The sequence below is a fragment of the Zingiber officinale genome, chromosome 9A (genome assembly GCF_018446385.1).
Source record: "Zingiber officinale cultivar Zhangliang chromosome 9A, Zo_v1.1, whole genome shotgun sequence".
Taxonomy (NCBI): Eukaryota; Viridiplantae; Streptophyta; class Magnoliopsida; order Zingiberales; family Zingiberaceae; genus Zingiber; species Zingiber officinale.
The window spans coordinates 24,269,736-24,297,419 of NC_056002.1; the positions used below are offsets into that span (position 1 = coordinate 24,269,736).

At 39.3% G+C, this 27,684-nt stretch overlaps 2 protein-coding genes across 4 annotated transcripts; both read right to left on the reverse strand.

Moving 5' to 3' along the window:
* Positions 1 to 15,351: 15,351 nt before the first annotated feature.
* LOC122019676 (probable disease resistance protein At5g63020) lies at positions 15,352 to 18,609 on the reverse strand. 2 transcript variants are annotated; one of them, XM_042577133.1, is made up of 3 exons: positions 18,484 to 18,609; positions 18,328 to 18,403; positions 15,352 to 18,041 (listed from the first exon to the last, which is right to left on the reverse strand). In XM_042577133.1, the coding sequence occupies exons 1-3, from the start codon at positions 18,571 to 18,573 to the stop codon at positions 15,478 to 15,480; spliced, it is 2,730 nt and encodes a 909-aa protein (XP_042433067.1). In that variant the 5' UTR covers positions 18,574 to 18,609; the 3' UTR covers positions 15,352 to 15,477. The 2 variants fall into 2 exon arrangements, with proteins under 2 accessions (XP_042433067.1, XP_042433069.1); XM_042577135.1 differs by lacking the exon at positions 18,328 to 18,403 and having other exon boundaries at positions 18,484 to 18,605.
* On the reverse strand, positions 18,235 to 21,253 carry LOC122019677. 2 transcript variants are annotated; one of them, XM_042577137.1, is made up of 3 exons: positions 20,159 to 21,253; positions 19,746 to 19,822; positions 18,235 to 19,165 (listed from the first exon to the last, which is right to left on the reverse strand). In XM_042577137.1, exons 1-2 carry the CDS (start codon positions 21,127 to 21,129, stop codon positions 19,810 to 19,812), a joined length of 984 nt encoding a protein of 327 aa, XP_042433071.1. In that variant the 5' UTR covers positions 21,130 to 21,253; the 3' UTR covers positions 18,235 to 19,165; positions 19,746 to 19,809. The 2 variants fall into 2 exon arrangements, with proteins under 2 accessions (XP_042433071.1, XP_042433070.1); XM_042577136.1 differs by having other exon boundaries at positions 19,746 to 19,834.
* Positions 21,254 to 27,684: the final 6,431 nt, after the last annotated feature.

A 27,684-nucleotide genomic window follows, 5' to 3' on the forward strand; every position in this document is an offset into this window, starting at 1 on the left:
CAAGGACCTTGTTAGTTCCTGAGAGATTAAGGATCTTTCTAGCTAGCAGGTGATCCAATGAAGAGCGGAAGTGGACAAGCTTATAGTAATTATATTAATTTGTTCCAAAATTCAAGATTCATGGAGCTAGCCAGGGATTTCAAACATTTCGGTGTCATTGATGTTCATGACTAGCTAGCTAGGGAGGTCCATTAATTCTGAACAAAAGTGAAGAGAAGGAGATTTTCCATGGAGAAGGTGGATTTGGTTTCTGGATTTTTTCTGAGATTTCGGTCGGTGACAGTGATCGATCTCTTGGTTCTTGTACAAACTCTGATGTCTTTGAGAGCCGTCTTGGGTTTTAACAAGAGAGAAAAAAACACGTGATGAAAATGAAGCACATGGAATGCAATCATTTTCGTCAAGAAAAGAAAGAAGCTAAGTATATTGTTTAATTGTGTGCTGGTGGATTTTTTTTTTAAAAAAGTATCAACTTTATTATTTCTATGTTTTTCAAAAAAAAAAACAAACATGAAAATGCAGCTCCTTACGCACCCAGATCCATCATTAGTTCAATCGTCTGTGACATTACTACTAAAATTTGGTTGATAAACTTCTCATATTTAATGAAATAATAAATAGACAATTATCAAAATAGATAAACGTTAAATAAAAGAATTAATTTATTACTTCATACAAAGAGTACCGAAATTTTTTACCGACCTAACAATTACCTAATCGGATAAATTAGACCGATTTTAAAATAAAAACCAAACTCTTCTATAAAAATATCGAAATAGTTAATTATATGACTTCAAATGTCTCCACAGGATGCCTAATTAGTTAGAAAATGGTAACTTTACTATAATAAGACAAGAGTTCGTTTTCGACTGACGTATGTTTTTGGAAAAAAAATTCTTTACACCCTCTAACTACTTGACGATCGACTATAAACTGATCTCATAATTTATCTCCCTTCACATAATCTAAAAACGAACTATGAAGGACATTTGGGATGAACATAATCATCTTTAATTGCTTCACTATTTAAATTTATTAAAGCCTTTTGTATTGTATTACTCTACCATTATTTATAGTAGAGAAGTAATTGACCATATTTTCCTACAACATAATTTTAATTGAATAAAATACTTTTCCTCTACAAAAATTGAACAACAAATATTTATTAAATACAATTCAAAAATATATTCACAAAAGGTATATTTGACTAATTTCATCCTAAAGTTTATCCACAAATCTATGAATACTACATAAAAATTTATATCACAACGTACACAATCCTTAAACACCCATGTAGGAGCATACTAATTCACTCTATTCACTTTTACTTTATCATACTAAGATTGATTGTAATACTAATTCTTGATGTAAAATGAAATATTAATAAAAATTTGAGATTCAATATAAAATGATTTAATATTTTATAAAGAAGAAATTCCTCTTCTTCTACCATTGTAGATTTTCATCCAAGACTATATCTTTTATATATTATATTACATAATATCCACATTTTGCACCATCATTTTATTTTAAATTACCCTAATAAAATTGAAAAGATAGTACAATTAGTCACAATATAAATAATAAGAATTATCACTTGATGTCTAAATACACAGTTATAATACATACCCGCTAATTATTTGAAAGCTGATTCTTTTGAAATACCCCCTCAAAGTATTGTTCATCTAAAAAATAAAAAGTTAATGGTATTGAATTGCATCGCTTGCAGTTGTAAGCTCCTCTTGTTGTCAGAAAGGATGCATATGTCCATATAACGACAACACTAAGTGGAACCTAATAATAAAGGAAGAAACCAGACTTCTGTATTAGATGCTATAAAGGTCTACTTAAGCAAACTAAAATAAAAGATGAGGAAAAAAGTGATACCGCATAAATGAAGAATGATAATCATTGTAGAGGGTAAATTGCTAATCAAAGGAACATTACCAGGAAATGCTTCATAGTTCTTACCAGTATCAAAATAAGAATCAATAAAATCAAAGGAATGTTGATCTCCACACAATTTCCAGCTTGAGGAAATGCAAAACTGAAATATGTCAATCCTACTGCAGCCAGTATTGGAGTATCTACGACTGGATTTATTAACCTGTAGAATTATATGGAAACAATAGCACCGATAAGTCAAGAAGTATGCAATTGTCATGGTTCTTTTTGTTACTCGTCGTTTATATTTGGTGATAAAAGAGTCAAAGCATCTACCATTACGGTAGATTTTTTTAAAACATTTTATTATGTCGTCCTTCAAAAATATTTCACAGTTTAGCATAACATTATATTATTCTCTCTTTTTGTATGTCATTGGGTTAAAGTCAAATATGTCATAAATGTCCCAGCTCTAATACTAATAAATCCTATCTGAAAATCATGGAGATGGTAAGTTGAGGATGTGACTGTCACATTAACTGAATGTAGACTCCGCTTCACTCTGCAACGCAAGAAACGCCAGTGCCGAGCCAGAGAAGGAGTCCCCGGCGTTGGCCATCCGACGCTAAGTCAGTCATCAGAAAGATGAAAAATGTGAAGTAATAGTAGACACAGGCGTAAATAGTGAAAATGCATACCTCCGTCGGTGTATGGACCTTCTTTATATAGTGCCCTGGTGTGCGACGTGCACATTTCTCTCGTGATGTGGGCACGTTCTCTAATTGATCATGGGCACGTTCTCTAATTTATCCTATGAAAGGACATGTCAGGAAAGTGTCTCTAACACCATATCTTAACAGGGCATGCATATAAGACAGTCGTAGCTTCCGTTGTATGATCCGTCCGTTGACCATGTCTTGTGTCAGCGACGCTATCTCCCGGAAGAATATGTCAGTGATTCATCTGCTCGGCCGAGCGGGATAGCCGCTCGGCTGAGTACTCTTCCGCTCGGTCGGACTCGGCTGCTCCTCCGTGTGCAATGTGGCAACTGGTCTAGATAGTTTGTTTCCGCCCGACCGGACTGACGCTCTGGTCATACACACTCTTCTCTGCTTTGTGACGATCGTTTGATGATCTCAGCTGAACAGATGTTTCACTTGGACCGGCCATTTGCCGATGGAGCAAATACATGCCTGATTGGCCACTGTTGGAGAGATCCGCTTGACCCCTCAGCGCCCGGCTCTTTACCGTTGACCTCCTTGATTTTGACCTCCACGTGGGTTGCTACTTCCGTCATTTGATTTGCACTTATTAGGCTCCCCTTAATCACCGCATCAATATACATGAAATAAAAAAAATTAAAATCCCTTAACAAGAAGTGGCACGAGGCCACTATAACCCAAATCAGCCTGAAAAAATTTAACCAACGACTATAGCCCCTTGCAATTCCCTCATTATATGCTTAAATTTCTGCATTTGATCATCAATCAATAGAAGAGATAAAATGCAACGTTCAACAAGAAAACTAACTTCCTACATTTTAACAAAAGAATGGGCATGCAGGTTTGTAAGTTATTATATAATGAGCTTCTAAAAATGTAGCAATTTATTTAGAAGCTCATTCAAATTAGAAAATGACACCATGAACTCTTTCAAGAATCAATTAGAAAGCAATTGCCATGGTAGCATCCATCTGCATTACTTAATATAAGAAGAGAACAATCTATTTTACTTCTATCATATAACTAGATTGCTATACTTGATAAGTGTTTTGTAATCTTATCACAAACTATTCGGTAGGAGAGGAGCCATCGTTAGGAAGTTGTCTTCTACTAGTGGTAATTATGAGTAGCCACAAAAGCAGTATAACAACTAAGATTGGTCATTATTTATATTCAAACCAAGTGAAGGATCCTGAGTTTAAATATTCTCAATTATCCCAGTCAAAAAAAAATAATAATAATTGACATCAGATCTTTCCAGCAAAATGAACATAATCTATAGCAGATTCTAAAAGCTATCTATAAATCAAAATTTTAAATCTATGGAAAATGTGTCATTGTAGGCGTACCCTGCTTCACTCTTGCTTTTCATCATTTGGAGGCCAATCAAGAAACTTGTGTCCAAAGAATCGACAAGGGCAAATATGTCTGTGATGAGCAATCCAAGCAATCCTTGTGATCAGGAGGATACATGTAATCTTTGCCATATGTTTTTATATACACTTGGAAATTAGGAGAAGTTGAAGAAAATTTGTTAAAAAAAAAAAAAAAAAGAGAAAAAGATAAAGTTGTTTATGCCCTCTATGTGAAATTGATCAAATTCTTTGATTCCATGAAATCTCCTTTTTCAGCTATTTTAGCTACGTAAGTTTTGATTGACTTATAGTAATTCATCAACACTATCTAACCATTATTTTAAAAGTGATGGCTCCATGAAAATCTTTCTGTAAAAATATCTATTACTCGATATAACTGACTAATTTAAAGGCGCATCAATTTGAAAAAAAAAATCAATTGATTTTTTGTTTACTACTTTGTATAGATTTTTCAAGTTGGTCATCCATCAAATTAATCAATGATCTGTACTCTTTTTACTAACAATGATAAATTCTATGTTGATTATCCATTCGCCTTTATACAGCTAACAAGATATTGAATAATGAAGGTATATTATAATAAAGGTGATTATGTTTATGTCAAACATCTTTCTTAGTTCGTCCCAAGTCATATGAAAGAAGATAGATCACGGAGTTAGTTTATAACCGATCGAATAATGAATGTATATATGTTAGAATTGGATAGTCAAATTAGATAGTCAACCTGAAGAGTACTCTTACTCTCAATAGCAAAGGTACAAAAATAATTAACGGGTGAAATAAAACATAAATAAGAAATCACACTTACAATATATAATAATTTTATTTAACATGGTTAAATACCCTAAGCTCCTACTCCCTATCAATCTGGCAAAAAAAAAAAAATGTTCATCTCAAGTGATTCAGTATTGTCAATCCCGACCCATAGTAAGATACAAGCAGATAAATTACAGTATGTAATAACCTCTTAGATGGTAGGGCATAACCTAAGAGATGAAGTCCACAAGAATCGATCTGTGCCCAATTCAAAAAGTCTATCACTCGAGTACTAACTGCGCTACTCCCATAGAGCCTCCTACTCCCTTTCAATGATCAATGAACTGCTTTTGGAAAGTATCACTATCTTTTTCCTTAGTGTATGTTCATGTCTGTAGTTAGTGAAGATGGACTGTTGATGAGGTTGTTAGTATTATTCCTTAAAGTCAATTATCAGATGATTGACAAGAGAACTTCTGGATCATATTTTATTAATAAAAGGCAAAGTTTATGCTTATTATATTTATTTCAGATCTGTGTCAGATGAATAAGTATAATAATATTTCAGGATAATAGGTTCTAGTCTACAACATATCAATTGGTTGAATTAATAATGAGAGACTGTAGATATATATAGAATACTACTCTTAACCATTCTAAATCAAGCATTAATATACAGGAGCAATATTAATACGTTGAGACTATTATATAGTCAATTGAAGACTTAATCTCACAAATCATGAATATAAGATATCAAGTTGATACATGAATATATATTAGAGAATATGTACTGAATTGACCCACTATGAAAATATTTCATGGATCATTATATGAGTATCATAAATATTCTCATAGTGACTATTGGTATGAATAGTTTTTAGACTTGAAGCCACTATGATTCCCTACATAAGGAGTTATGTATTTTGGTATCGGCAAGCATCACCTATAATAATGTGGACTATATGATCGATTACTGGATATGCAATAAGTTATATAGAGTGATGTGAGTGATGCAGATGGGAATCATCCCTTCCATATGATAGAAGTGATATTTGTAGTCCCCTTGATTAAGGAGGACTATTAAAATACATGGTCATGCTCAAATGAGTCAATATGAGATATTGAGCTCATTTAATTAAGTGAGTCTACTTGGAGATAAAGAAACACAAAAATTGATAATAGGATGACATGGTAGATGCCTTATCGATCAATCTATATATTGAGAATAGAAGGACTAAGTTATACAAGATAATAGATATAAAAAGATTAGGTCGGATCTCGACATTTTTATCACTTGGGTAGCAATGATGCATTGTTAAATATCACTTATTACTCATGTATCTAAATTGTTATTTTAGAGACATTGCCAACATTATGACAACATATTATGTCACATTCAAAGGACATGTTGATTTAGAAATGAGTTTATTTTAGTTTGACTAAAATAAGATGGACCCTAAGATTATAGGGTTAAGTCTAATCCAAATTTGACTAATTGAGTTAGACTGAATTCGGATTGACCTTATTAGATCAATGAGTTAGAGTCATTGGCTTATTTGGTTAATGGTTAATCCAACAGATTAAATCTAACCCATTAAGAAAATTAATGGAGATTAATTCATCATTAATAAAAGAAGACCAAAAGGTAAACCCTTGGTATTCATTAAAGAAATATAAAAGGTGTTTTGAGTGAAATTTTCATAACAAACTCTTGATTTTCTTCTTCATCTTCCCTTGGCCGAGCACCTCTTTGTTGCTAGCACAACAAAGGTCGTTCTTCTCCGAATTTAAGTTCATGTGACTAATGTGGAATGTCTTCGTGTGGATACCAAAGAGGCGCAACCACTCTGATTACACTGAGAACCGATGAATCAAAGTTACAGCCGGGATTATACCGTTATGCAACAAAGGTTACAAGTTGCTCAAACATGTATACTATATTCGCATGGATATCTGGAGGGATCAATTTTTTTGTTGCGTTTATGTATTATTTTATGCATAAGATCCCAAAAGAGGTAGCTTGTTTGTTGACTGCAAGGCGATCTCGGGAGAGAGTTCGAAGCCACGAGCGAACCTGAGTGGGAAGAAGGAACAAGGGAGGAGGAAAACGCCAACAAATAGGCAGGGGAGGGGTCCCCGAACAAGGGAGGAGGAAAACACCAACAAATAGGCAGGGGAGGGGTCCCCGATATAGTCACTCTAACGCTCAAGTCAAATGGGGAGACTCAACAATGATATGAAAACAATGATGGAAAACAATGAGGAGCAATAGGAGAGCTTACCTGCGTGGGAGAAGGGACCGCAAATATATATGGGATTGTTTTTCCTTAGCATGAATAATGAGACACATTACTAAAATAAGGTTGACCATATTGACAATCTACCATCTTTCCCTAATTGTGCCAACCAATTCTATGCTCGGAGGATGGAAACCTCCACTATACGGGTTGCACAGAGTCTTTCCTACTGATTCTCTAACAACGGTTATAGATAGCGTTAAAAGAATTATCAGGTCAATGAATTATTGATTATTCTTATTCCATAATGATGGGGCCTTTCAAGGTTTACATGCCTTGATGGGCCCTAGTGATGTCTCTACAACGGTCTTAATGATATCCAACCAGGCATTCATCCCGAGCAGGTTCGATCGGATATACACAAGGGTGCTGAGTATTTGAACGGTTGAGTTAAACTTTGTTGCTTTAATCCATCTTCCTTGCTATAAAGTTTGGTTAGACCTCTGTAGAGGGATACCAAGTATATCAAACCTTTGAGCTAGCCAATGGAGTTAGTTCACTTGGAGCTATGCATGGGAAACGTCCACTCGGAGTCTCTCAGGAGAATTAACCTGGGGGTCTCTGAGTGACCTCTTACAAGTGTTCAACTAGGTGCCTAAAAATCACACCCGACTGCTCAAGTTAACCACCTTTAGACTTTGACCGCTATGCCTCTTGGAGTCTAACCACCACATCCCTCGGGACTTTGATACCTATGTTAAGAGTCTCATCCTATCTGTCGTATCATATGCCTCACATTCAAATCTAGTTGAAGGAGACCACAAGTCCTTCTAACTAAATTGTGATGTATCAATGCCTTTCTTTTAACTCCGATCGACTGTTCTGCTTGACCAACGTCTTCTTATTATTTAGGCCCTTAATCGCCCATTGGTGTCTCGGGAGTAAGCATGTCATATGTCGTAAATGTGCACAAATGGGTGGTAATGTATGCACAATTTTTAACTTTGATGATGATTATCCTATCAGATCCCTAATAAATGATGCCCATACTTTTTGCCACGTAACACATTCCTGCAAAAAAGTAAATATTTGAAATGATAAACCACTGTCGTGATTTGACATAATAGAAAATTGTTCGGCTTCAATGATGACAATTTGATTCCTCTCTCTCCTTCTTCAAATTAGATGGTTGGGGCTTGAGGTTCCTAGGTTTTTAAGGTTTCGAATGTTGGAAAACCCCTTTCACCTCTCATTCCCTTTCTCGACTCTCTTGTGTCTTCGATGTCGAAGATTTCCTATTCTTCTTTCGTTTCTCCTTGTAAGTTCTTGTCGTCTCTCTACCTTAACTCATTAGCACGTTTGCTTCTTCTTATTTCAATAAATATAACGAAATAAGAACTTTCATGTGTTAGGAAGGAAGTAAAGCGCACTAATTTCTCCTTCAGACGGAGAAGTCTCTTTAAAGCAATGACAGCACAGAATCATAGAGCTAAACAGAAAACTAAAAACGTACAAGTGTTGTTTCACATTTTCTTGTTCTTCTTAGCTTCTGGGAGCAGGGCTGTTTATATAGCCCTGCTCGGGGTGACTGGAAGCGTTTCAGGAGCCTGGAATGGGATAAAATCTATCCCCGACACAACAGTCAAAAATCATGTCGATCTGGATAAAAGTCGGATTCCGGGAGCTCGGAATAGTTTTGGCCACCTGGAATGGTTCCAGGCGCTCCGGATTGTCTGGGCGCCCCGACCTGCTCCGGGCGCCCCGGACTGATCTGGGCGCCCTAACCTGGTCCGGGCGCCCCGGGCATCAGAAGTTAGTCTTTTGCTGACTTTTCGTTCGGGTCTCCTTCTTCGGTTCCACTCGCTTGGGTGATTTCGGCCATCCGGAATAGGGCTTATCCGAACCCAACTTCTGGCCTTCTCGAGTAAACTTGCACTTCGACTTCTCATCCCTCGAAATCATTGTTTGCTTCCTTCTCATTCGCCAACGTACTCTTCCACAACCTTTCGTCCCTCAGATAGTTGCGTCTTTTGCTCCTCAAGCAATCTTCCGCTTTGACTTCTCGTCCATCGGAAATACCGCACGCTTTCTTCTCGCCCTCCGGTGTACTCTTCCGCATTACCTCGTCCCTCAGACGCACGGAGTCCATCGACTCTCTCCCGTGCCGTCCTTCTCGCTAGTTGCGTCTTTCACTTGATGTCCTGTGCTCCTAAGTTCCTGTACACTTAGGCACAAGATTAAATACAAAAGGACTTAACTTAACTTGTTTGATCGCATCAAAACTACCTTGGGGGTACCAACATCATGTTTAGCCTTCACATTTATTAGACCACAAATATCCAAATGAATTAATTACAAAGGTGATTCAACTCTATTAGCCTTACCAAATAGTTTCCTAGTTTCTTTTTCAGCAAGACAATGCTCACATATAGACAAATTAATTTTAGCATGAGCGCCTAACAAACTCTCTTTAACTAATCTATTCATTCGTTCTTATCCTATATGTTTTAATCTAGCATGACAAACTTCATCATTAATATCAGCATTACTAGTAAAAGTAATATTTGAAAAATAACCATTATTTCCATAATTATTATTTGGTTTTACATCAAGAATCATAAAACTATTTGTTACATAACCATTCCAATTAATACAAAGTTAATGAGAGGTTCCACACAATAACTATAAAAGTTTACACAATAATCTAAATCAAGAAGACTAGTAATGGAAATCAGATTCTGTCGAATCTCAGGAGTATACAGGACATCATATAAAAATAAGGTGTGCCCGCCATATAGGTTGAGTTTGCAAGTGCCAATGCTTTTGACTGCAATCCTTGCATTATTTCCCACATATATTCATTTGATGGTACTCCACATATGTAGCTTGATCATGAGCTAAATGATTCGTTGCTCCTGAATCTATAATCTACAAAGGATAAAAATTAGCTAATAACACTGAACTTGCAACAAAATGCTCATGGAAAAGAAGATAAAAATGGATCTACATTTTTTGTCTCAGTACAATCCCGAGTAAAATGATCCTTCTTGTCACAGTTATAGCAAATCAGCTTGCTCTTATATTTTTTGTCCATATTTTTTTTTTCCTTTTTTTCTTGATTTGGTCTCGCCCAGCAATAACACTAGCTTCCTTTCCTTTTTTCCTTTACTCTTTTAAACATCTTTTCTTATTCTTGTAACAAGAACCTTCATCAATAAAAATTTGTCCAGTAATCCTTGTGGATTCTATTCTCTTCATCTCAAGTTTAATATGGCGTGAGACATCAATAAAAGTCTTGATACTTTCACTGTGTGTCATATTTTGTTTTATTATTTCCAAATAATCAGGAAGGGAATGGATTACTGCTTGAACATGTTATACATCAGTTAACTTATGACCAACAGTCTTTAGTGCCTGAATCATACTCGTCATTTCCCTCAGATTTTAGATCATGGTGACATTTGGGCGCTTTTTGCAACTATCAAACTTAATTATCAACCGACGAAGCTTACTGAGACTTACTCCATTGTACTTCTCTCTAAGGGCTGCCCAGACATCATGAGCTGATGGTAATGTCGCATACTCAAATACCAGGTCATCCACCATTGAACTAATCAATATTTCCTTAGCAGTGGAGTCCTTCCTTGTCTATGTCGTACATGCATCAAGGCCATGTCTGTGCTGTGTTGTAAAACTATCAGTCGGTTCTTCCATGAATTGATTTACAGCTTTTAGAACTTCTTGTTCCTCAAAAACGTATTGTATCTTAAGACGTCAGATTTTATAATTATCCCCATATAATTTTTCTCCCTTATTGAGTTTAGCTGTGATGTTCTTAATTGTCATAATCTATAAATAAATATATTATTTAATTATTCAGTGTAATTCATATGTATACAATTAACAATTGATTCAATGTAATTTGAGTTGGTTTATAAAATCAAGTGATAACTACGTTTCCATTCATCATTTGTAAGATCCAATCTAATTAGCATTTATCAGTATATTACATACCTCCCATTAAATGAACTTATCATCAAATGGACTAATCATTCTATTGAGACTGTTAACATATAACATTCTTTTTTCAAGCTCATTAACACATAACATAACTTATCATTAAAATAACATTATTTGTACATAACAATAGTTGCTATTACATGATTTTATTAATATGAGCTTAATAATATCCATACATAGTGACAATAATAGCAATTGAACTATACTTTATTAGATAAGCTAATCATACTCCCACTAGGACAAACACTAGAGGTTGTATTTGATAAGACATAACTACTCCCACTAGGAAAGCCACTAGCACTATAGTAATCAACATAAGTCTTATATTTCTAGGTTCAGCTCGGGCAAGCTCAAGCAAATTGATTTCAAGATTCTCTACTTGGTCTATATTAAAATCCATCTCTGGATCCTCCTCAGACTCTTCGAGATTCTCCTCAAACTCTTCAGGATCCTCTTCAAACTCTTCAGAATCCTTTTTTAGGAACTCATGGTGAAGTACTTTCATACACAATTCTATATATGAGATACTCCCTTCAAAACGCCTCCATATATGGTGTACTACCACTTTTGGATTCCCCGACAGTGAATGATCAAAACCCAAATCTTGTAATTATTGAGGATGAGAAACTCTTCCTACTCGAGCTTCCTGAACAGTCGATTGAGTCATCCAATGTGTCTTTTGAGTCTGTAAACTGGATCATATTCGATATCCTGAATCTCCTCCCATACCTCATTCCGTCGTACGTCGTAATGGGTCACCGTGCATATCATTCGTGGTATCTAGAATTGAAAATAATAATATCAGTACAAAACTGAAAAACCAGTAATAAAATTAGTTCATTTCAATTCGCACATATGCTTAGAAAAATATACAGAATCTATAAGTAAATAAGAAAAATATATTTTTTTTATATTGAGGAGCTTCAGTAATTGACTGATGCACTAGATCGATCGATTGAGAAATCGAACCCTAAGCATTAGTGTAAGCCCTTGTTAGCATTAGAACTAATTTAATTGGGATATTTAGTTATTTTTGTTAACCTAAACTCATTTAATTAAACCATTCTTATTGATCTGGTTAAACCAACTAATGGTTTGAACCAAATCGGAGTTCAGCTTGGATCAACCTAATTTGATATAGTCTAGTTCAAATAAATTAGACCCGTTCAAGATTGAACCAATATAGTTAAATTACGTAAATCCAAACAAAAAATAAATATAATTAATTGAAAAATTAAACATAAAATTTAGTTTTTAATTAATTAAAAAAAACTTTCTGTTTCATATAAACATTCACATTTTTTTTATTTTCTTTTTAATTTTAAAAAATCAAACATTTCGAGTTTCCTCAAACGTTTTTGGCAGAAGAACAATAAAGAGTTATTATTCATCTTCTCTGTCGCGATCTATCCACCGTGATGAGCATGATTTAACAATCTCTCTGTTGTCGATCACCGGTCATTGAGCACTTTCTGGCATTGGACGTCGGTCGACAGTGGCCTAACGTGGTTGTAGCGACGAAAAAAATAGAGTTTCCCCTTTTGTTGCCGAGCAAAAGGCTCAGTTGACGCAGTCGTCGACGTGCAACACAGCCAACGACAAGGGGCTTTTTTCTTCTCGAGCAATATACTTTGATATCATTATTGTTTCATAAAAAGATTTATACAAAATAAAAAATTCACAATGATCTCTCGTAATAAATCTTGATATTTGATATCATTATTATTTCATAAACTAAATCCCCTAGAGGTATGCTCTTCTTCATCGATTACTTGCTCACATCTTCACCATTTCGATTCCTTGAAGACCTCTTATATAAAGACAAGTGATAATAATACCACTCATAAATGAAAAAAATTGAATGAACTCCTATATCTCCATCACACACAGATACATAATTTGTTGTTACTAAAATTATAAGTGCCTTATAAATGTGGTGCAGTGCTAAAATACCGAGAGGAGAAATAATAAATTAAGTTCGATTCTCAAATGAAATAAATATTTTAGAAGTCTGATTTACACCTAATTTATAAAAATTAAAATCATCATATAAGTTCGTTTGCGATAAAAGTTGGCCATATCTGTCATAAAATATTTTGGACAAAAATAAAGGGGTCCTATGTTTTCTGAAATCATCAAAGATCAATTTATTTAAGGCTAAATAACTTTCAACCTCCGTTTTCATCCAAAAGTAGTTTACTCTCCTATATTAAAAAAATGACATTTAACACCCTATGTTTTAAAGAAAAAAGGAAAAATAATAAATGACCAAAATAACCCTTACTTTTATTTAAATGTTAAAATTATGACTAAATAACTTTGAACCCCTTTTATTTTCCATCCAAAAATAATTTCCCTCTTGTATTGAAAAAATGACACTTAGCCCTCCATGTTTTAAAGAAAAAAAATAGTAAATGACCAAAATAACTCCTTCACTTCAGTTTAGATTCCACTGAAGTGAGGGAATATGTGCTCACTTTAATATAACTAAAGTCGGTTAAGATCCTGATTTTGACATTGTTATACTCAACCATTGAGGTTAATGTTTATGGATAGGTTTATATTTTGCTTCTTATAGTTGGTTTTGCATTGAGACATTTCATTTTGTATTAAACAAGTAGATGATCTTTAAAATGATTATGGGCAGCATTATTACTGATATTGTTTTTGGTGATATTTTGAATATGTTACTTGATAATTGTTTAAAATGGTTTGGTGATATTTTGAATATGTTACTTGAAAAATGGATAGATGATGTATGCATGAACTTAGAGCTCGTTCTGGAATTTGATTGAGTCTGGAGTATTTCATATTTCTGGAGTCAACTCTTTGAATAAAGAGAGACCTTGTGATGTTTTTTCCTTCAAGAAATGATCCTTTCTTGTGACTCTGAAACACTTCTATGAACTAGTTGTGCCAACTTCTGGCTCATGCGGAGAGACTCGGTTTGAGGTGAAGTTGATTTGAACAGTGTCATGCTTAGGTCTAATCTCACATATTTGTTTTCAAAGATTTTTCTACATCTAATTGTGAAGATGAGAACTTGAGCAACTACGTGTTGGTGTTCAATATTTTACATTTTAAAATTGTGTGTTTCTATTTCAAATTAAAATGAATCAAATTTAAATACATAAATAATTAAAATGGAAAAATTAAAATGTTTTTGTGATTATTATAACATGTATGTTATTTTAAAAAATATAGATATTATTTTTTAATAATTTTTAATGCATTAACTAATAAGGGTAAAACTGAAAATTTATTTGATTCCCATTACTAATGTTGATTCGAAACAAACATTATCAATTATAATCATATCCATTCCAGATTTTGAACCAAACGCTGATAATGCAATCCTGATTCCCATTCCCATTGACCCTATAATCAAACCCATTACCATTCCGATTGATAAATTTGAACCAAACGCCCCCTAAATGTTAAAATTATTCTAACTGAATTATCCTTATTTAAGATAACCTTAGATTTTTAGACAAAAGAAATGTAAAAAATAAAAAATCTCACATAATCATTGAAAGCTTAATCTTAATCAAACCTGATTTATATATAAGTCAAAATTTTCACTTATTCCTAAAAATACTCTCACAAAATTTATACATGCACCAGTAAAAATTTTGTGAGAATTTTTTAGGAACAAGTGACATTTTTGACCTATATATCAATCAGGTTTAGTTAAGATTAAGCTTTCAATGATTATGTGAGATTTTTTATTTTTATTTTTCTTTTTGTCTAAAAATCTAAGGTTACCTTGAATAAAGATGTTTCAGTTAGAATAATTTTAATATTTAGAATAATAAAGGAGTTATTTTGATCATTTATTATTTTTTTCTTTTTTTCTTTAAAATATAGAGGGCTAAGTGTCATTTTTTAAATAAAAGGGAAATTACTTTTGGATGAAAAATAAAAAGGGCTTAAAGTTATTTGGCCATAATTTAACATTTAAATAGTAAAGTAAGAGTTATTTTGATCATTTATTATTTTTTATCTTTTTTTCTTTAAAACATAAGGAGGGTTAAGTGTTATTTTTTAAACATAGAGAGACAAACTACTTTTTGGAAGAAAAATATAAGGGGGTTAAGTTATTTAGCCTTTATTTAACCAAAAGGACTGTTCATCTTTCCAGCAACCTATGTAATATTACCCAATTATTCCTCAATTGCACTGTTCGATATTAAATTTTCCGGTCACACATATTAAATCCTGAAATAATCAGTTAATTATATGAAGATGATAAATTCACATTATAATAACTAAAAATCATAGTAGCTATAAAATAATCAGTTTTGTTGTTTCATTTATTTTATTATTTTTGTTTTTAAAAAAAAAGATCATTCTCTAGGACCAGAAGAAAACCAAAAAAATAAAAAAAAAAAACAAAAAAAAACAAAAAACAAATAGCAAATCACAAAAAACAAAACAACCAGAGAAACAGAAGCAGGCGAACAAAAGAAAAAACAACAATAATCAGTTGAGTGGCTTAAGGATCATCTGGGGACTGAACCTGGCTGCATCATCTTCCCACTCCAGCTGATCCCACCATGACCTGTGGCATCTGATCTCTCTCAGCTTCTCGGCTACCAAGTTCAACTTCTTCAGCTGTGGGCACTCCGCCACCTCAATGCTCTCCAGCAAGGGGAACACCAACTGCCTCTCATCACTCACCCTCTTCAACTTCGGCAGCCCCCGGAAAGCAATCTGCTTCAGGTTCGGAAACGGACTGACGCCCCTCCGGCCTCTGTTTTCTGCGTCGGAATCATCATCGTCCTTGTACCAAATCAGCTGCTCCATTCCGCTGCAGCCGTAAATGTACAGTCCGCGAAGGTGTTGGATGCAGCTGCTCCTCCAAACGATCTTAGCCTTGAGCAGACACTCCAGCACCAGATTCTCAAGCTCAGGAAGCACCGCGTCATCGCTCTCTCGGCCATCGCCGGCGATCAACACCTCCTCCAGCTCAGTCGAGTGCGACACCCGAAGCCACTTCAAGCTCTTCAAGCTCCGCCCGAGCCCCGACGGGAGCTCGACGGCCGTCAGGCCTGGACATCCCTTGAGCAACAAAGCCGCAGTTGCCGGCGCCAGCCGCTGGGACTGCGTGAGCATATTGAACGCCGGAGCGTTCCCCACCGTGATGTCTAGCACCCTCAGCCGCTTGAGGGCTTCGAGCTCCCTGAGGCTGACGCCATTGCCGCCCCCCGCCGGGATGGCCTTCCATGAGCTATAGCTCACGATCATGCGCAGTACTCGCAGCTCGGAGAGCGATTGGATGAGTCTTTCTGGAATGCTGGCGAGCTCAGCGGTCCAGTTGAGTCCCAAGTACTTCAGGTTTTTGAGAGAAGCCAATTCTTTGGGCAAAGACTTGAGCTTTGTCCCGCCGAGCTCAAGGAACTGCAGACGTTGGAGGTTGCTGATTCCTGATGGAATCTCCTTGATGGGGGTGGAATGGAGGTCCAAGGCCACTAGACATGGCATGAACCTGAAGAAGCCGTCAGGAATCCTCTCCAAGCCGAAGTTGCTCTTCAGCTTCAAGGACACGAGATTCAGGCTCTCGGGGGCTTCTGGTAGCACGGTGATGCTGTTGTACCCCAACGCCATCCTTGCGGCGCCTCGCCATGTCTCTGCCTCGGGCGCCTCCATTAAACCTTCTCTTTCTCTCACGAACCACTGATTCTCCTTCTTCCCGAACTCGCATGCAATCCATAAGGCCATGGCGCGGACCATGGGGTGCATCCTCGTGTAGCCATCCGCATCTACTCTTTCTATCAGTGATGCAGAGCTTAAGATTCCAAGGAAGTAGCACGCTTTATTGTTAGCCTGCTCCACGTCCTTGAAGTCATCAAGAATGCCTTCGCCGATCCAGTATTCTTGAATCAAGTTCTTATGAAGGCGGCAGCCTTCCCAGTAGAGAGCAAAGTGCATGGCGCATGATCTCAGTGTGTCACTGGGCAGATGATCATAGCTAAGCTTGAGAGAGCAGAACACCTGCTCTACCATTCCTGGGAGCTGGACTGGGCTGTTGCCCATGATTGTCACAGCATGCTTCCATTCATCTACACTTCTTTTGCTAGCCAGAGCTCGCGCAACTGTGATCAGAGCAACCGGCAAACCGCCACATTTTTTAACCAAGATCTCAGCTTGGTGCCGGATTCCTGGGTCAGAGTTAATCGTCTCCTCACCTACCTTGTCTGCGAACAACCTCCAAGCTGTGTCCCAAGGCAAGAGATCCACCTTGATCTTGTTCTTCACATCCATCTGGTCACAGAGCTCTTCTATTCGAGTTGCTAACATGATCTTACAACTCGATCCCTGCTTGGGGATGGGAATTCCTACCATTTGAAGGCTCAAAGGCTCCCAAAGATCATCCAAGATCAATACAAACTTCATCTTGAAGAGAACCTTGTATAGCATGGATGCCTTCTCCTTTTGTGATTTGCTCTTCTTCCATGACAAGCCTAGCCGATGCCGAATCTTATTTTGGATGCTTTCGACATCAAGGTCTCTACATGAGTCGATGAAAATAACCATGTCTAGATCAGTAGCGTCTGCAAGGAACTCATTGTGGAATCTGCTCAACAGAGCGGTCTTGCCGACGCCACCCATTCCATAAATTCCAATAAGGCCCACAGCATCATCCTCTACAGCCTGCTTTAGCTGAGCAAGCACAGCATCCATGCCCACAGTTGGTGCACTAGGCACCTCCTCAAAATGGTTCGGAGCTGCCCTGTTAGCCACCTGATTGAAGGATCCTTTGCTCTTCAAGTAACATGCCTCTGCGATCATTTCGTTAGCTCTCACACTGAGTCTATAGCTTGACAATATGTTCACTGCAAACCCTCCTGGAAGCATGAACCTCCTCTCGAACTCTCTTCTTGTCTTGGCAAACTTGGTTTCAAGTAATTCCACCCTGTCTAACCACCACAAAACTTGGCTCCTTGGCTCCTTCCCCACTCTCCTTGCTCTGGACACATCTCTCTCAATATCATCTCTCTTGCTCTTCAGTTCATGTATCTCCACAGCTAGAGAGTCAAGAAATCCTTTGCAGAAAAAGATATAGCTAAATGCTTGAAGGAACAAATTCAAGATTATGCGAAAGATAGAGGTCATAGTAACACTGCATTAATTGGCATAATTTCCACAGGCTGATGTTTGCTATGGCAACCTAAAAGATCTTGTGGTAAAGATTGTATATAGCAGCTAGGCAATGGGAGAATTTTTATTTATTTTTTCACTCAAGACAAAAAAACATGGCTACTCGACAAAAAGGAAGCTGCATATATCAAGGAAAGAAAAAGTTGAACAGCTGAGAAGTGTTGGCCAAACCTGATGGATGAGGAAGAAGCCATAAAAATTGAAGAGACCAACCATAAATGAAACACAAAGGCAATCCAACAATATCCTTTGATCAATAGACATGATAAGCCAAACATGGAAAGGATGAGTGAGATTGGAATTAGAAGAAACTTATTGGAGCAGAACCTGGTGGCGAAGGATTGCACAGTCCCACGGAGCAGCAGAAAACAGTATCATTGGTGTCCAAGAACACCAAAACTTGCACAAGAAACCCATTGATGTCCATATTATCTAAGTCAGGGAATCCCTGACCCTTTCAAAGTCGTAATAAGAACATCAATTGACAGAATGGCTTAGCAAAAGTGACTTGATATAAAAAGTTGGTGTACGCCTTTTTGTTATTCAATTGTGAAAGATAACTTAATTATCTTTTTTTTCTTGCTTTTAATAATATTAATCTCTCTCTTACTTTCAATAGAAGAAAGTGATTGGATGCTACTTTTGAGCCACTTCCTGTGAAAGAAAGAGATGGATTATCTTTAGAAGAAGAATATTAATGAGCATGAGATTCAAAATGGTGGGTATATATTCTCCTTTAATGATGCTTTATTAAAAAGATTAAATATTCGTCCAATAGTAAAGATGATGATGAAGTATGGTTATTTTCTCCAAACCTATTACAATTATATGGATAGTCCATTATCTTGGTGGTAATCATGGAATCTCTTCCAGATTTCACCAGCGAACAGACAATTAATATAAATCTTAATTTTCTACTAAAGAAACAGGTGAAAAAGAAGAATAAACCATTAATTTGCTGCAGGTAAGCTCTCATGTGCAACCATCACTTTTTAGTGGAAAATGATATCTGCCAAATCAACGATATAATTTGTTAACCTTCAAGAAGTTAATTAATTTTTGGCTAACAGATGCCATAGGACTACTGTAGCCATACCTTGGGTCTACATCACTTTATTTTTTGCATCTAGAACTCTTATTATTAGTGCATCTAAACATATAAAAGTAAAAGTCAACTTTGATAAACGAAAAAGTAATAGTCAACAGATGATGAACCAGTTTTCTTTTTCCCCATAAAGAAATTCCATAAACAGGACCGAAGCAAAATAAATAATTAATGCAACAAAGTCCTGTAGCTTTTCATCAGAAAGCCATGTCTTTCTACACTCAAGGGCATGCTATATAGATAATCATACTCCATGTATGTGAACACAGAATTCTCAGTTTTTAGATAATATTAAGACAGCATAATAATTAGTCTAAGCATCAACCCAACAAGTGAATCTAGAATCTTAAACTAGCACCAATAATAGTAAATGACAAGACCACAATGTTAAGTAAATAAACACAAGTTCCCTACACATTTGCATCGAAAAGTAAAGGGTAGAAATAAAATTTAAAACCTTGGTAGAAGCAAAAGCTTGATGTACCTAGTGACAGCTTCACACCATCAGATTGAAGGCTCCACACCTCATTCACTTCAAAGACTGGTGTTTAGTGGAGAGGTCTTGAATGTTCACTTCAAAGAATAGCGTTTAGTGGAGAAATTTCATAACATTGAAACAGAAAGAGCATTACATCAGCATATGTAAACTCAGAAAAATCTATGGCATGGTGCAGCGCAACCCAAGAACAGGACCACGCAAAAATTAGGATTTCTAGGGTGAATTTGTTTAGCAGATGGTCCAGTCGACAAGTAAATGAACGAATCATATAAGGCTTGCACTGACTAGCCATCCCCAAAACAAAACAAATATAATGTTCACCATCCAGCAGAACAAGTTCATGAACAACAAAAACAGAAATTGAAGACAATGCTAATCAACTAGTTTTATCAACTCACTCGTTGCCAATGCCATTAGTTGAAGGCAACAAGGCAACTTCCTGCGCGTGTGACAGCATCGAGTGGTCAGAATAGTCGAGCAAACTACTGATTTTCCGAGCCTTCACCACTCCAATCTTCTTCCTCTTGCTACTCGTCATCTCCGCCTCATCCCCCTCTTCTTCTGCTATCTTATCAGCTCCATTACTATCAGTGATAACAATATTGCAGGGATCATCATCCGACTGCTGCAGCCTTTGCTTTACTTCCTCTAATTCCTCCTCCACCTTTTGATGGCGGGATAAAGTGGTACCGTTCCTTGCATCGACGCTGCCCCATCTAGGCTTACTCGTCCCCAATTGACCTCTCGCGGAAGCGCTCATGCTCCTGAGCCGTCCTTTGCCGAGATGGTGCTCGCAGAGAGAGTAGCCGACGAGCGTCTGCTGGCAGCACCGCCACCCCCTTCCATTCACGCGGCTGCACCGTGAACCCTCCATCAGCACCGCCGGGCTCCTCCGCTGCCGTTTCTTCCCGTTCAAATTCAGCCCTTTATCCGTTTCTTCCTCATGAACAACCATAGTGCAACTACTGCTAGCAGAAGCCAGGCCAGCGCCGGCTCTCGCCCTCGCCTTCCCCTTGGCCTTTCCTCCCCCTGACCCATTTCCATGATCTACAGCGACTGAACTGCCACTCATCGTCTCGCCGCTATTGATCCCATCTTTCCCTCTTCCCCGTTGCGCACTACTACTACTGCTTCCGCTACTGTCACTGCGGCGGTGGCTCCCCGAATCTGAGCATGGACTCGAGCAAGTCGCAGGCAGTCCATTGCAACGCCTCCCCCCTAAATCATAACGATACCGATCCCCAACCGGGTGCAACTTTTCCCTCTCTCCAGCTTCCCTGCCTTCGCCTCCAAGGCTCCCATTTCGCGATGCGCGTGATGGATCTGGAGAAAGAGGCAGCGAGGAAGAAGCTCGCCGGCGGATCCGCATGGCAGGACGACAGATTGGGAGCAGTAGTAGAGAGAGAGAGAGAGAGAGGGGGCGATATGGTTGGATGAGAGAGGAGAGAGAAAGGGAAGAAAAGGGAACGGTGGTGCAGTCCAGATTTAATTAGAGTGGAGTGGAGTGGAGCAGCTGCAGCCGCTGGCAAATCAAATCAAGGCCCATCATCGTCGTAGTTACTCACTTCACTTCTTGGCCATTAACCGAGAGGGTTGGCTTTCTCTTTTAAGAAAGATAAAAAAAAAACCTACTGTTTGAGTAATTTAGTAAAAAAAAGAAAGGCAAGGCAAGTGGAATGTTAGTGGTGAACTGTGTTTTGTTCACGGAAATAGCATGCGATAATTTTAAAAATGAGATGCTTTTTTAGTTAAAAAAAAACACCCTTTTGAATTTGAGGAGAGAGAATTTTCCCAAAATATTGACGAGTTGTTTTTCAAAAATAAATGGGCCAAATATAAACATATCACAATATTAAATTATTGTCACTATGAATTACTATTTTGGCTAAATGTCGTCGAGGATCAACTAATAAATCGTCGGTCAACTAATAAATCGTCGGTCAACTAATACTTTGACATGGGTGTTCTTTGAAGATCATCGGAGAAGAGGTTGAGGAAAACTTGAAAGATACTTTAACAAAGAGTCAGACTGATGCACAAGTTAGTGTTCACTTACCGAAGAGAATGTAAGAGAGTGAGTTACCTAAAGAAGATACCCTTGCATTTACATTCTCGAAGATTTATATAGTTATGAGAAGAACATCTCCATATTAATACTAATGAGAGAATCAGATTCAACGGTCGTTAGCGGTTTCTTCACTCATTAAGGCAGCCAACGTGGATATCAAAGTATGTAGGAGGACATCTAAGAGATCAAATCAGACAACTATATTGATACAGCGATAAAAGGAGCTCACCAAGTATGGGTTAAAGGAAGAAGATAGCAGCCAACGTGGATATCAAAGTCAAGGAAGTTAACGTTAAAGGATCAACAGACTCACTAAATGATATTCGAGCGGAGCCCTACATTAAGACCCGACCGGGCATGAGTCGCCTGACCGACAATGAGATGAGCCAAGCGAAGGCGCATATAGATGACCGAATCACTATTTCGTTCGAGCATGAACATAATATCTAGACTTGTCGTCGCAGGGAAGAGCAGTCGAACAGAAAAATACTTGCCCGAGTAGATGAGTACTCGGCCGAGCGGCTATTCTGCTCAACCGATCGGCTATCTCGCTAGGCCGATCAGCTATCCCGCTCGGCTGATCGGCTATCCCGCTCGGTGGGAACACTGATGTGTATGTGGATGTACTTTTGGGAGATGGCGTCGCCGACACGTGACATAGTCTATAGACAGATCGTACGATGGACAAATCGGAGGACGTACCCACGACCAATTGGAGAATGTGTCTATGACCACGTGTCCAAGACCAATTGGGGAATGTGTTCGCAACCATTGGGAGAACATGCTCATGCCTCGAAAAGTATGCACGTCGCTCACCAGGGCATTATATAAAAGGGGTCCGTACACCAACGCAGGTACGCGTAATTCACTTTGGGCGCTTGTGTTACTAATGTTCCATCTTCTTCTTCGTGTTAGTGACTGACTTGAGTATTGGAGGGTTAACGCCGAGACTCCTTCTCTGACCCGGTACTGACGTTTCTCGTACTTGCAGATCGGAGCGTGGTTTACATTCAGTCAACGTAGCAGCTACATCCCCAGGTTTTCGTCTCCACGATTTTAGGACAGGATCATATTGATGTTGTCTGTGAGAACGTAGCCTGAATCCGAAACGTGAAGATGGAGGATGTTGGACGACTCACCACGGTTACATTAACAAAGGAGGAGTTGGATGCACTGTTACAAGCCCAAGCGACAAAGATAGTGTAGCAACAACAGCAACAGGCGCTGGTCGATCGCCAAGTGCAGGAGCACACGGCCTCAGCAGTAGGTCATTCAGTCGGATATGGAGACCGAGCGGATCATATATCCGTTCGGGCACATAGTAAGAAGCCGGCCAACACATACGGAGACGCGCCCCATGCCATCGAGCCCCTTCCATCGAGCCCTGTTCCACACTCCAGCAGAGGAGCTAGGCCGAGCGGATAAGGAACAAGGATCCTCCTCGAACGAAGCGACCGTGTGGGGCGTACGTAAAGGGAAAGCACCAAGGAATGAAGATTCGCTCGAGCAGATCAATCAACAGTTTTCTCAGAAAATCTTGGGCGACCATCTGTCAAAGCACTACATCATGTTGAATATCGCCGAGTATAATGGAACGACCGATTCGGACGACCACCTGGCCCAGTTTGATAACGCGGTCACACTTCATCAATACACCGACGGGGTGAAGTATCAGGTCTTCCTCACTACATTGTTTGGGTCAGCACAGCGCTGGTTCAAATGAATGTCGATCGACTTGATTCATAGCTTTAAAGACTTCCAAGCAGCATTCTTACACCACTTCGCCAGCAGGCGCTGCTACTAGAAGACTAGTGTCAACATATTTTCCCTGAAACAAGGACCTAAGGAGGCACTGAGGGCATATATCAAGCGCTTCAACTAGGTGGTCATGGATATTCCGTCGGTCTCCTCGAAAATATTGGTGAATGCCTTCGCCCAGGGGCTAACGGAAGGAGAGTTCTTCCGCTCACTCATTCGAAGGTCGCCAAAAGACTTCGACCACCTACTCAGGAGGGGCACAGAGTACATAAATGTGGAAGAGACCTAAGCAGCAAGAAGAAAGGAGGTGTCAGTCGAACCCACAGGAGCGCCTGAACTGCAACCACCTAGTAGCCATCAGCCACCCAAGGGGCCCCGAGCGGGAGGTGCACAGCAACACCAGGAGCCCAGAACGCAGGTCGTACAACATGTGGCAACCAGTCGCCCAAAGGCCCGAGATGGACGCCAATGTTTTGCTAGTTATATCAGTCAATAACGCATAACATGCGCGATTACTGCGATCTAACACCAATTGCGAGCCGACCAACTCCTCGAGGATATCGTTGTCGATCACCATCACCTGATCAACATAAGAGTCACTGATCAGCGGAGCAACGAGATAGTGATCGAGTGGCATCTAAGCGACATCATCATCAGCCTAAAAAGAGAAACAACACAAGTCCCGCTCGAGCTTCTGCTGAGCGGACTAGGACCTTGGCTCAGGAGGAGGAGAATTGAAACAACACTGCTTGAGGAGAGATTGGAATGATCGTTGGTGGGCCAACCGACGGTGACTCAAACCAAGCGAGAAAGTCGCACCCCCGATGCCTAGAAATATATCCTGTCGGATGCAGCAAGGAAAAAGCCAAGGGGCCTGAGATCAATTTCGGCCCCCCGAGACCTAGAGGGAGTGGATATCCCTCATGACGATGCCCTGATCATTCGAGTGGTAATAGCTAATTATAATATCCACCAGACCTTTGTTGATACAGGAAGCTCGGTGAATATTATATTTAAGAAGGCGTTCGACTAGCTGCAAATTGACTGGAGCGAGTTGCAGCCAATGATGACCCCACTCTACGGGTTTACAGGAGTATTGTTGATCGGCTAGATTCGGCTAGTAGTATCGCTCGAAGAGGAGCTGCTCAAGAGAACAAGGACCACAAGCTTCATTGTAGTAGATGCGTCGTCTGCCTACAATATTATATTGGGTCGACCGGTCCTTAAAGAGTTTCGAGCGGTGGTGTCCACTTTCTACTAGAAGATTATGTTTCTTGTGGACAATAAGGTGGGCGAAGTAAAAGGTGATCATCTGGCCGCTCGGCGATGCTACATCGAGATTGTCAAGTCCAAAGTAAGAGCCGCGCAGAAGACCCCTCGCTTGGAAATGAACGCCATCAGGGAAGAACCTTCCGCGCTGGTTTATGAGGAAAAGGAGGAAGTCTAGATTCATCCCAGCCGATTGGAGGCCACCACCTTTATCGCCGTCGACCTAATAAAGAAGAAGAAGGCAGAGCTAGTCACCTACCTTAGGCGAAATCACGATATGTTCGCCTGGTCGACCCACGAGCTCTCGAGCATCTTGCTAAGTGTAGCTCAGCACGAGTTTCACGTCTGACCGAACTCTCGGCCTGTGAAACAAAAGAAGTGGGACTTTAATGCGGAGCAAAACCCGATCATCCGGGCGGAGATAGAAAAACTACTTGAAGTCGGTCACATCCACAAGGTTCAGTTTTCTAGCTGGCTCACCAACATCGTGCTGGTCTCTAAGCTGGGCAACAAATGACAAGTCTGCATCGACTAGAGCCGTCAATTTGGGTTGAGCCGGTCGGGTTGATCCACCCCGCCAAATAATTTAAGCGAGTTGGGTTGGAATTTTATCAACCCAAGTCCGACGTGGGCCGATCCGTCTAGGCCCGCGACCTGCGCGTGTCGGCCCGCTCGGGCTTGGGTTGGCCCGCGGGTTGAAAAACACATGTAAGCTAAGTTTTATGTCAATTTATTATCTTTCTTTGTTATAATTTTGAAATAAAAATAGTACTTTTCATCCAACATAAGTACTCATTTGTGTTCATTTATATTTAAAATACATATTTATGTATACATTTAATTGTAGAAAACTTTTTCGAAGTAAAATGTTGAAGATATGAAATATTTTTTAATTTTTTAAAAAAATTTTGATGGGTCCGCGGGTTGGCCCGCCAAGCCCGCAACCCGCCTTAGAATGGGTTGAGTTGGAAATTTCCCAACCCGCCAAGTTGGCGGGTTGGCCCGCCCCGCCCCGCCAAATGGTTAGCCCGCCATGGGCCGACCCGTCCCGCCACGGGTTGGGCCGTCTGACAGCTCTAGCATCGACTTTTATGATCTGAACAAGGCTTGCCTGAAGGACTTCTATCCCCTGTCCAGGATAGACCAGATGGTGGACTCCATGGTGGGTTGCAAGCTGATCTGCATTTCCGACGCATATCAAGGGTATCACCAAGTGTCGCTCGCCTTGGAGGATCAAGAAAATGGCAGCTTCATCACTGTTGACGGAACTTTTTGTTACAATGTTATGTCATTCAGAGTAAAGAATGTCGGCGTCGCCTATCATAGGATGATAAACAAGGTGTTCTATCAGTAGATCGACCGCAACATGAAGGTATATATTGATGACATACTGATAAAGTCCCTCCGAGTTGTTGATCTTTGTACCGATATCGAAGAAACATGCCGAACTTTAAGGACGTATGCGATAAAGCTGAACCCAAACAAGTTCCTGTTCGAAGCCAAGAGTGGCCGCTTCCTCGGATACATCATCATTGAATAGGGGATCGAGGTGAATCCGAGCAAGGTGAAGGAGCTAAGAGACATGCCCCCGTCCCGCAACTTGAAGGAGGTTCAACGACTGACTGGACGAATCACCGCACTATCAAGGTTCATCTCCAAATCATCCGATCGGAATCATCTGTTCTTCAAGATACTACGCCAAGCAGCCAAGTTCCAGTGGGACGCGAAATGCAACAAGGACTGGAAGAGCTTACCTTAACTCCCTGCCTGTATTGACTAAACCCATCGCTGGCGAGCCACTTTTGATTTACTTGTCATCTACTGAGTATGCGGTTGGCTCTGTGTTGTTACACCAGAATGGCTCAGAGCAACAACTTGTATATTTTCTGAGTCATATATTAAAAGATGTAGAGTCCCGCTACACCTATCTCGAAAAATTGGCATACGTGCTAGTACTCGTCGCTCAGAGACTTCGTCCGTACTTCCTTTCACATTTGATCATCGTGATGACCAACAGTGCCTTGGAAAGAGTCCTTAACCCAGAGACATCCGGACGACTGATCTGTTGGATCGAGATGTGCTAGAAGGGGTGAATAACACTCGTGGTTTTTTCACTCATTTCAGAAAACACAGAATAACACAGTGGAATAAAGAACAAGTAAAACAAAAGCAATATTAACACAATTTCTTTTACTTGGTTTGGAGCCTGTGACGACTCATACTCTAAGGCTCGCAATCGTTGATCGCTTTCGTTTTGCAATCACTATAGATCCCAAAAGGCTTTACAAATATGCAAGTACAAGTATTAACAAAAACAAAGTGTACCAACAACAAGTAATTAGTAGTTCGTTGATTGTAGGATCAATAGTTAGGCATTGTTGAGTTGTTCGGGAGCAACGCACACGTAAGAAGATCGTTCTGAATGTGTTGTTCGAAGTGGTTGGTCGACCCTCCTTTTATAGCTTAGCCAGACCTGATCTAGATCCACTAATCTCGGGATCAGTCTTTGACTCGACACTGATCGATCGACTGATCCAGGTGTTTAGTCGACTAAACCCTCTGAACCTGCCCAGCTTCTCGTCCACATGCTTCTGCTAGGATAAGAGTCATCATTTGGTTGATCGATCTTGTCGTTTGGTCGATTGATCCCCAGCTCATCTAGTCCGATCAACTTGGCTCGACCACGTCGATGCCTATCCACTGTTCGGTCAACTGAACCTCAGGTTTGGTCGATCAATCCCTTGGTCAAACCCAAACAACTCGCTGGAATCCAATCTATTTGCTTGGAGGTTCGGTCGACCGATCCCCGATTCGGTCGACTGATCCCTG